The 11,306-nt window shown below is 43.9% G+C and overlaps 1 protein-coding gene across 1 annotated transcript; it reads right to left on the bottom strand.

Annotated features, from left to right (window-relative positions):
- Window positions 1-1,952: 1,952 nt before the first annotated feature.
- On the bottom strand, window positions 1,953-9,697 carry LOC142568106 (uncharacterized). The gene is made up of 4 exons (XM_075678188.1): window positions 9,079-9,697; window positions 8,672-8,809; window positions 6,161-6,280; window positions 1,953-2,281 (listed from the first exon to the last, which is right to left on the bottom strand). Exons 1-4 carry the CDS (start codon window positions 9,695-9,697, stop codon window positions 1,953-1,955), a joined length of 1,206 nt encoding a protein of 401 aa, XP_075534303.1.
- Between the last annotated feature and the right edge of the window lie 1,609 nt (window positions 9,698-11,306).

Below are 11,306 nucleotides of genomic sequence, written 5' to 3'. Positions count from 1 at the left end.
ATGCAAATTCACTGTCATGCAAATTTAATGAAGGCATGATAACACAACGCAATCTTTTTTTCCTGATATGGTAGGCCTCAATATTCTCCCTCATAGTCTTATTGCTATGTGTGGAAACAAGTGTGGTGGTTCACAGATTGGAGCACACCCATACTCAGAGCAATGCCGCGCGACATGTGAGTAGGCATCACCCGCTAGCGAGCGCCTATGTTCGGACATTCTAATGTTCAGGCATCAATTTGTTTGGCCGATATAGACGTGGCCGCCGGAAAACAGAAGCTGGTAATGAACATTGTGCATTCCATTCACAGTGTCCAGGTGGGGACATGTGCTAACAGTGCAGCCTTTCCTAGCAACAGTGGAGGCAGTCTGTGCCAACTACCTATCAATCTTACTGCAAATTTTTCTCATCTTGTTAGCAGCAGAAAAAAGAACCTTTGCATCAAACCTTCCCGCTACATTCGTGAGGCTGTACGATAGTTTTTCTATATGTGGAATTCCAATTACTTTTTCTACTTTTTTTGGAAGGCTCTGAATTAATCATTTTTGTGGACGCTCCTAATTTTACACCTTAACAAGCTTCTGCACGGTCACGCGGGTGGAGTGCTACTGAAAACTGCTGCTATCAAACGCTCAGGTAGTTTTAAAGAACTCTCAGAACTCTGGTGGAAAGATTGCAAAAGTGCGGAAAGTAGGACCGAAAATGCAATGGAATTTTTTACCATCTTTGAATGTGCATAGTTAAAATTTAAAATCGGTTTTTCTGACTTCGGGCAATACATTCAGCACACATGCTTATCAGTTAGTTTAAGCCTCCTATATAAAGATTGCAGCTAGTTCTTAGCTGGCAATTCATGTGTGAATTCTAACCCTGAGCCACATTTCTGGAACACTTGGAGCTACGTTATCAACAGTTTGTTGGAAATTAGAATTTTTCACAAAGACCAGAAAATCATCAACATATCTTAGCACTTTGATCGTTTGGTCATCTAGGGTAATTTTTATTTTTATCAACCCTGCCTAGGAAAATGTTAGCACCGGGGCAACTTTGGAGCCAATGCAAATGCCAGATTTTTGTTGGTTTAAACTTTCTTTCTATTTAAGAAAAGTTGAAGCTAAGTAAAAAGACAGAATCTCGAGTTACCACTGCCGCTAGAAAACTTGAGCTCATTGTTGTCCTCGGTGATACACAGCTCAACACTTACCATTAAATCATCATGTGGTATGTTATAGTATAAGTCTTGAACATTGATGCTAAGAATGTTGCAATCACCAGGATTAGACTGAATGATGAAGCTAACGAGATCATAGCTAATGAGACCACAAAAGGGTCTCTGATCACTAATGATTGCAAATGCCTTTGTAAATAGGCCTACACAATCGGCTGCCACATATCCCTTCCTGCGACTATATTTGAAATGGAATGTCAAGTTTGTGAGTCTTTGCAGCGAAGAAAATATCCAAGTTAAGCCTTTTCCCTTTTTATACTGATGAAGCTAGCTGCCCAAGGTTGTGACTGGAGCAGCGACAGTGCACATTCTTTAACTTTAGCAGGCTCCAGGTCTACTGCTGTGAAATTATTTTCTGAGTATAGATATATGGCTTGAATCTATGAAAACACCATGACTCTTTCCGCACATAGCAATCAGGCTATGACGAAGACTATTGAGGCCTACCATATCGGGAAAAAAGGATCACATTGTGTAAGCATGCATTCATTAAATTTTCATGACAGTGAATTTGCATTTTTAAACCACCTCATATTCTAGCATTAGATTACAGGGTTTTTCTGTTTGCCTGTGCACTGATAATGATGCCATCGATGGGAGAGCACATGGGTATAGGTTGTACTTAAGCATGTGTAGACTTTCTAATAAAGTTGCGAGTTCAGCACTGTCCTGTTCTTCCTGCCTTCTGTCTTTGTCGTCTTTCACTGCCCCTACAAGATGTTCTCACATATCGGCTTTTGAGTTCCAACTTGGCTTGTATGCATGCACTGGCACTTGCTTTTGGACCTTACCGGCTTTGTCAATTTCGAAACTGGTAAGTTCCTCTTGAAGCAGCATATATATAGCCTCGCAAAGCTTGGAGAGGTGCCTCCAGTACTCTTGAGGAAGAATCTCATTAAGGCAAGGCAAAGCATAGAAAAGGAGCCAGTGCCTCCATTCAGATGCCTTCCAATGGCTTCTCTCTTGAATTGACCGTGGCAGTCGTGTGATGCAGTTAGGTGGCTTGATGGACAGCAGCCGCAGATCTGTTCGGGAAAGTGCTGATGGTGCACCTATAAAAGGCACCATGAAAGTTAATTTCATCAGTGTCACAACAAATGTGGGTCAAGAAGTGCTCAAAACAGATCAAAATAAACAGCATTACATGCCCAAAAACTGTCATAAGGAGGTCTAATATTTGATTCTAAGGACATATTAAAACATTAAAACTAGCTAGGGCTCAGTTAAGAGATATTTTGTATGTTATATATATATATATATATATTTGTTTCTTGGGTTGAAAGTGAATTGCTGGAAAACATAGATGAAAGACTATAAAAGAAAAGTAATTCATTGCAGCAGTGCTAGTGTGGATGTTAAATGAAGCTAAGCAGTGGTGTAGCCAGAATTTTTTTTATGGGAAGGACAGGGAGGGAGGGCCCCAACTTGATCAAGGATCAGGCCCCGTATTAACCAGGGGCATTGGCAGTGTGCCACCCCCTGGCTACACCCCCGAAACTAAGCGATTGCAATGATGACCTTTTAAGTTGCTTTATTCATTTCAGTTTTCCAAAAGAGTTGCAAGTACAAACAAATACGGCAGCCCAGGTTCATTGGATATTTCACAAGGTAGCGTCGCACACATGTTATGACACTAACAATTGCCACTTTTGGTAAGTGTGAATCCGGACAAGTGCAAAAGTCCTTGGAAAGTGACTTAATTAGGAATAAATTACTGTGAAATGAAAGCTCATCTACACCATAGCTTGAGTGGGCTGTGCTGCTAATGGTATGGCTCATAAACACTGCACGCATATTCATACCTGCCAACCTATGGACCTCAAAATTCGAGAGATTCACCTAGGGGAAATGTGTGTGTGAGGGGGGAGTAACGACGACAACAAGAGTAATGAAGTCAAATTTTTTTCCAGGGCTACAGTAACGTCACAGACTCGCCTGAATGACTGGCAGTACAGTTATTAGAAGTTTCAGCACTCATACTGACTAAAAACAGTGCATATGTGCATGCACATTAAGGAGCACTGGCCATGTTCTGCAACAGTCGAGCCTTTCCCCTCTTGATATGCTTCCCTGCAATATTTTCTTCTGTGTCTTCACATAACACTCATTTACAGCGGCAACACTGACTTTAGAAAACGCGACTATAATGCAACACATATTCCACCATTGCCACATGCGCAATCCTCAATGCATTCCTTGATATGAAGTGAATCCAGTTAGACCACCGTAAAATTCCGAACAAGCGCCCCCAACCATGCAAGGCCCTCCCCCCCTAACTTTACTGTCAATTTCATATCTCCGCACCGTTCCGGGAAAGCGCCCCCTCCACCCGCTTGCGCCCTTATCATGCGCCGCGCCTTAGAAACACTGGTCTGACCTATCAAGTCCAAGAAGCTAATTCAATCCAATCCTTCCTTTCAAGCCATTTGCATGCTCGTTCGCATGCACCATTTGTCGCCTTGTTTTCGCGTTGTGAAGTTCACGATGCCGATGCATTTGTACACAGGGGCGAAAAAAGTTGAGGTCGTACAATGGCATAGAGAAAACAGAAGAAACGTGCACCAAACATTCCGACATTTTGAGCTCGACCGCAAATGGATACGGGAATGGGACAGTAATTTCGAGAAATTGCTTCAGCAAAATTACGGGAGAGCAAAACTTCGAAGAAAGCTGAGTAACGGCGCCCCAGTTTTCAGTGAATGCGTGGACGATGCACTCTTTGAGTTCTTCCGAGCGGGAAAGAACGGCAGGACGTGCCGTTAGTAACGGCTTCTCTCTGAAGAGGCTGTGAGAATAGCCAACAACATGCAGTTAGGAAATTTTGTAGCTTTCAGCCATTACATAAGTTGATGGAAGCAGCAGTTCGGCATGTCAATGCGGCGTTCTACGAACGAGAGCCAGAAGACACCCGAAGAGTTTTCGGAGGCAGCAAGTGCCTTTCCGTCTGCCGCAAACTCCCTGCGATGGTGCAACGACTACACGTTGTACAACATCGCCAATATGCACCAGATGATGGTCCGAATAGACAATCCAGCCAACAGGACAAACAACATGGTTGGCGAAAGCACCATACAGATCGCAAACACTGGATGTACCCGAAGAGGCTTCACGGTTCGCCTAGCCGAACGTGCCACCGGCCACAAGCTCCCAGGATTCGTTATTTTCAAGGAACTGGGAAAATTCCATCCAGGGTCTTCGCGAGCCTTTGCATACCAGGTGAGAATTTTTTTTTTCAATGGGGTGAGGAATCGCACGATGTCACTAAGTTCGTTCTATCAAAACGCTGACTATGAAACGCTGAAGGGCTGGGTGACATCGGAAGAGATGCAGGAGTGGCTGTCAAGGATCTGGGGCCCAAACGACGACGACATGTGGCGTTTACTGGTACTGGACCAGGCGCCCATCGATAAAACGTAAGCTGCCAAGAATGCTTTCGAGGAGCCCAATACCGATGTGCTTTATGTGCCTGCTGGGTGCACAAGCATCCTGCAGCCAGCTGACGTCTACTGGAACAAGCCTTTCAAGTCCACCCTACGGCGTTTGTGGGAAGAATATATGCATGAAGAAGACAGGTCGGCCAAAGGAAACCTGAAGAAGCCGTCGCGCCAGCATGCTCTCGATATTGTTGCCGAAGTGTGGGCTGCTGTACCCGAGGAGACTGTGGCACGCTCCTTCAAGGAATGCAGCGTTACTAACGCACTCGATGGCTCGGAGGACGGCGACCTGCATGGCGGACTGGCAGATGTTGGAGCCGTGGCGCCAGAAGACTAGGGTGGACTTGAAGCGGAATGCTGTGAACTTTTTTTTGCGACTGACTCGGAGGAGTCTTTCGATGGTTTTGAAAGTGATTTACATAGCAATCATGAATCTTTTGCTCAAATGAAGTTCATGTTCCAAGAAGTAAACAAAATGTTAAATGCATGTGCACTGTGCTTTTTTTTTCTTGCGAGAAAATGTTGCCGCCATACTGAATTTCGGCGCCGTTCCAGGATAGCGCGCCCCCCTACTTTGCCAGTGATTTCGACTTGCTGGGGGGGGGGGGTGGCGCTTGCTCGGAATGTTACAGTAGTTAAGCCTACACTGCCTACACACAAACGGCTTGTATTTAAATATAATGTTGGCTAGCTACCTTGCATATCATTGTAATTGCGTTGTGGCTGCGCTGCATGCTGCATTTTTTCTTTTGCAGTGAGGTTGGGAACAATTTTTTGGGAGATTTATACGCGTGCCCGTAGAATCAGGGGGATTGCTCGGAATTCAGGAGTCTCCTCGGCAAATAGGGAGAGTTTTCAGGTATGCATATCAACAGACGCATGCAAAGGCAATGAAGACAGCAATGCACCTTTTTGAATGTCAAAGAAATGCTTGTAGCCAAGACTAGGGCAGTATTATGCACCACGTCTGCTTAATTGTCACAGTGTTCAACGCATTCATGGTTCAACTAACGCTTTCAATAAATCATTTCTGCCGACTGCCATATCGGATTGGAATGTACTTCCTGACACTATCGTCAGTGAAACAAGTTCTGTAGAATTTAAACTGTTATTACTACACCAGTTTTGTCCACAACCCCAGTAGTAAGCCCTTTTATCGGCTTTTTCATTTTCACGTGTTTACTGTGTTTACCAGTTCTTGCAATCTGTATTAATGTGTTTTATCTTTGTGACCCATGGTTACCATCCCTTAAGGGTAATTAAATGATGATGATGAAAATTGTCCAGTGAAAACACACCTAAGTATTTATGCCAATTGTGAACTAGATGCAGAAGTATCAAATTGATGATGCAAAGTCCCATGATGCATTTTCAGACAATTCCAATTGATTTTGTCTGCTGTGTGAATCCACCGTATTGTACAAGTCAAGCATCTTGTAGGTTCACCTTGTAAGCCATACAATACAAAGTAAATGGGAATGGAAAGGGTTACTTTACCAGAATAGAAACGCTGATCAGAGTTCGAACTTGATAGAATTGTTTCCGTCAGCTGCTTTGCAACACCTTGTAGTACGCAGTGCATATATTCAACGCTGTATCCGTTCACAAGGTCCAGACCTGAACAAACAGAATTTTGCGTCAGCATACATAAACACGAAATTTTACTATCATGCTTACTATGAACTTCAACGCATGGTCACGTGGCTAGGCACTCTCCCAGGTTGGATAGTGATGTCAATGGGCACCATGTCCTCAGCTTAAACTGACAGGGCTCCGCTAGTTTTGTTCCGAACATAACACCTTAATGCCTGCTCTGGCCATTTCTCCCAGGCTTGAAGGAAGCTGTCTCATCAAAATCAGAACAGACTGGCAGCCACCTTTTGTGCAAGCTGTGTATCATTCATGTTTCTTGAAATAAAGACTGCAGTCACCCCAAATCTTAATGTTTGGTTTATTGCCCCTCGGCGAGTCGTCACACAGGAGTCTCCATTACCATTCTATGCCTACATTTGCCCTTTTTTTCTTTCTGCATCAGCTCGCAATGTGAACGTCAAAGCTAACGCACTGTTTCTTATCTGTAATATCTTATCATACAAAAGAAGGCAGTCACCTTTTCAGATTGTGTTTGTGAGACCAAGATTTTGTGCTCTACAATGAAGCCTTTTTGTGTACCAAAATGCATCAAATATTTTCCAGGCGCTCTGCTCACAATATTTTTGTACAGTCAAGGAACCAGTCAAAATCTGAGGACATATCATTGGACGGTCATTTCCGGAGCTATTCCAGAGTATACACTGTTTGGCTGGTTGAGTAAAACTGCTCAAGTCATCAAACTTGCCATGTACGACGGCTGATACTACGTCTGATTCTATCACATAAAGGGATAGAATCGCTGAAAGTTATCGTCTAAGAATACATCTTCAGGATGACACTTGCACTTGCTATTATCATTGGCAATCTATCGCTTTAAGAAATTTGAATGCTCGTTAAGATAGCCTTTTATATATGCCCATCTGATCAAGTAGACAACTTTGCTGTGACATACAAGATAGAACATGCATATTTTGGTTACACATTTCCTTTTCATTTGCTTCCTCACGAAAAGGGGCCACTCAAAGACCTCGTGTTGCCTCCTTTTGTTGGCATGGTGTACGTTTGCATGATAAAATTGTGCAGTGGAGACGAATTCTTTGGTGTGATGTAGAATGTTCGTGTGATGAAATTGGGGCAGCGCAGATCAGTAGGCAGGGGCCCGACACAACTGTTAGTATGCTATCGGTGTCAATAATTGAGAAGGAATTGTTTTTGCTCAGCTGGTGACAGCCTTTCTTGTTCGAAAAAAGAAAAAGATTTTTGGGCCATGTTCGTGGTTCTTTCCAAGTTTAGATATCTCGTCCTTTTTTCATGTCACACTTAGCTTGTGTTTTATCAGCTTGTACCATCCAAATTTTAGTGATTGCGGTTGTTTTTGGGCATGCATTGCTGTAAACCAGGGGTGGAGGGCTTCCTTTTAACTTCAATTGTAAAGTACAGCACTCGTGTTGTCTGTGGCTTAATTTTGCCCTGTGCATGTCGGACTAGTTTAAACGTCGACTTCTGAGTCTGCTTTCCTCAGAACTGGTGTCATAAGAAGACCCTTGCGAACACCTTTTAACAAATACATATTCTGTGCACACAGGTCTTCTGCCATGCAGCTGAGAAAACCCAATACAAGGCCCATAATATTGCTACATAGAAAGTGAATTGGCGAAATCAAGTTATACATAAATATTGACTCAGACATCACACAAGATGTGATGTCTGCTACCAACATGAATTGTTTGCAGACAAAATTTATCAGTTTGTGTGAAATCATACATTTCTTCATTGAAGATCGTCACTAAAGCATGTGGTTTATGCTATGGACACATGTACAGCAGTGTGTTATTTACACTGCGTACAGGCATAGAAGCAGCAAAGCTGTGAAGCCAGGAATCTATATTAGTATCCATATGCACTTTTAAGGCTCTTGAACCGGCAGTCTTTGGTCATAAAGGCAATTTGGGTGCTGCTACACGGGCAGATTTGATAGACAACGAGCCAACACAGTTTATTGGAACATCCTCAAAATCTCCAAGGCCTTGCAATGGCAGTCGTGCCATCATAGTAGCATTTTAGAATCAACATCAAAAGGAAATACCTGCTATGAAAACATTATCCGAAAGCTGAGCGAAAATTGCAAGCGCCTAATTAAAAATAACTTATGTATGTGCTGATAGTGCTGCAAATGGTAAACTTTTTTTTCTTGCTTTCTGTGCAACTTTAGTGTGGCAACCAACGTGGCACTCGTTCATGACATGACAATGAAACTCTCAATAGCCGTTGAGAAGTGCTGCGTTGCAGTAACACAACTCCTTGAAGTTCGACACTTTCAATTACCTCCGACTCAACGGTCTTTGTGTTCATGTGACTCGGGTAATAACTACTGCCATTGGGAAAAGCATTATGGCATAAATGCTGCTTACTTACCTTTCAGGTTCATCAAGGCCGACGGTCCCTTTAAGCCATTGATGGTGTCTTTAATCCTGCTTGCCAGATGCATCTCACTCTTGACACGGTCTGAAGTTCTCTGTTCAATCGGTGACACCAATGTGTAGCGCATGCTCCCTATGCACATAAAAGAGTGCGACAATAACATTAGTGAAAATAACAAGCTAAAATTTTGTTGCTTACATCTAGAGCCTGTGTTAGCATGTTTACGTTATACCATACATTGTGCATATGTATATGAAATATTAATAATTTACAATCTGTATATATGTGTATATAACATACACCATGCATTATATACAGCAAGAAAAACCTAGCTTTGAATTTTAAGAAAATATGCATCATAAGGGAATTTTTGGAGACTAATAAAAATATATTTTCCTTACCTTCCCGGTGCTCTCCTGGACTCAGGCACCATGTGCAACCAAAATATCCATTGAAAGTGACCATGTTCTGCACTGATGCCCTTGCAGGTGCATCAACGGAGACGCACAAAACATAAGGCTTTGACACATGAATGTCGCCTTTGTGAGCCCACTTCACTACCCCTGTGCTGTTCACTTCATTCACAAACTGCTGAAGGAACAGTTGCATTTCTGGATGTTTTCTACCGAACCACAGCCCAGCAAGAACCGGGTGCTTCAATCGCAAGTGTGGTGGCAGTTCATTAACAATAAATTGCAGGGGCCACACTGACGTCTTCGAAGATTTCCATACAGGGCTCCCATCAGTATTTATTGTCAGTGTCAAATCATCAGGGCAAAGGTTCTGTTCTTCCCTCAGTTTGCTGTAGCAGTGGCCTTTCGTAATATCAGTGATTGTTGATGACGGCTGTTTAAGTGCTTCAAGGCTTTCATGCAGTTCCTCTTTGGTCCGTTCGATCATATGGCTGAGTTGCGTTGCTAGGTTAAGAATGAAGAAAAAGCTACCTTCCTTTTTCAATGACTGGGTAGTTCTCACACTGTGACAGCTGCTGCACTCAGCGGAATTGCCATGCGTTGTCATGACGCGTTTGCATGGCTCACAATAAAAGTGATGCTGCACAACATCATGCATGTCCGTTGCCCAGAGCTTCCGAAAAGCGAATTTGCTCTGAGGCAATGCATTTGTACCCACGATAAAGTTTATCAGCTTCGCTAGGTCGCCAAGTGCTGTCCACGTCAACCCATGAGAAACCGCAAACGACATTACTGCTGCTATTGCGGCCGCCTTCGTTACATTTGAGTTGGGCAATCTTTCGCCGCCGTACTGCGCAAACCAAGACGGCAACGTGCTATCATCAGAGAAACTGTTGGCATCGTATTCGTCACTACCGTCAAAGCTGTCCGCACTTTGGCAAGTGTCACTTGCACTTCTTGCGCTGTTCACATCGTCGGATTCTTCATCGCTGTCGGGTTCACCACTATCACGTCTGAAGCTGTCGCTACTGTTGCGGTCCGAATAAATGTCACTGTCGTCCCCGTCATTCGACCCACCTTGCGATGTGTTAGACGAAGCCTCTGTCGCGCATTGGGACTGCGCACCGGGGCCGACGCTCGTAGATTGTGCTCGTAGGGTTGCCGATGCGGCGGCCATAGCCACGGCGTGCGCCTTTTCATGCCTCTGCAAAGTAGAGTCCGGCACATCGAAGTAGCTATCCCCGTCTAAGTATACCTTGCGCCGCTTTTTAGCGGAAGTCTCGGTCATCGCTTTCTTTTAGTACACGCTAAGCTGAGAAAGCACACTAAACGAGCAAGCAATGATCGCCAGCAAACAACGCGGAAAGCAGCCGGGTCATGTAGGGTCGCGTTACCCATGGAGAACAAAAAAGTTAGGAGGGAGCTTGACGTCATGCAGCCCGCCTTGGCAAGCAAACCCTCCGTGAAGCCCACACATTTGCTCAGTAGTGGCCCAGCACGTGACCTCGTTAGTCGAGATCACGGAGCAAGAATCAAGTTTTGCGGAGACGTTTGGTGGCCAGTAGCTATGCCAATAGTTTTTATTCAGTGCACGCTTATGCAGCTGCCCTACTGCGGATCTGCTTAAAGAGCAAGAACACTAAAACCAACTGCTCATTTTGACGTGCTATCACGTGCTGGGCCGACAAATTTGTCTTCAATTGCGTTGCGCGATGCTCTTTTTTACTATATGTCTCAATAAGGTTACCAAAGTGGTTACTAAGACCACTAGACCAACTAGACGACGAAGAACGGCGACTGTAGATGGATATTACGAGTGTCCTCTGTGAAACAGAGGGGCGGCGAGTGCCACGAAGCATTGTATTTTTACCTTCTACTCCTCAGCCGTGATTCGTGTTTTGTCGAACCTGACAAGAATTCATTTCCCCACAGTATATATTTGGCGCCACCAAATCGCTATCCGCATATTAATGAGCCTTTCCTTTGTGGTAAATCTTAAGCAAATTGACCTCAGTGCCTATTCCGAACGGTCTATTGTTTTCAGACAGGAGCCTGTTAAGTTTCACGAAGTAACGGCATGTGTTTGTCACGTTTAGACGATAAGCCAGGAAATGCACATTCTACAGGCGGCAAGGCCTATATATATGGCAGGGCTGCGTGATACTCATGCAATGAACCCAATTTTTGCGAAATTGTAATTTATCAGCGATGAAATG

The sequence above is a fragment of the Dermacentor variabilis genome, unplaced genomic scaffold (assembly GCF_050947875.1).
Source record: "Dermacentor variabilis isolate Ectoservices unplaced genomic scaffold, ASM5094787v1 scaffold_16, whole genome shotgun sequence".
Classification (NCBI taxonomy): domain Eukaryota; kingdom Metazoa; phylum Arthropoda; class Arachnida; order Ixodida; family Ixodidae; genus Dermacentor; species Dermacentor variabilis.
Note: the sequence above shows the minus strand (reverse complement) of the source record. Positions and strands in the feature narration are given on the sequence as shown.

Coding starts and splice junctions, on each gene's coding strand:
- LOC142568106 (XM_075678188.1), bottom strand. CDS start 9,697: ATGACAACGCATGGCAATTCCGCTGAGTGCAGCAGCTGTCACAGTGTG. Junction 8,810..9,078: donor TCCAGGAGAGCACCGGGAAG/GTAAGGAAAATA, acceptor TTATGTGCATAG/GGAGCATGCGCTACACATTG. Junction 2,282..6,160: donor TGATCAGCGTTTCTATTCTG/GTAAAGTAACCC, acceptor TGCCTTTTATAG/GTGCACCATCAGCACTTTCC.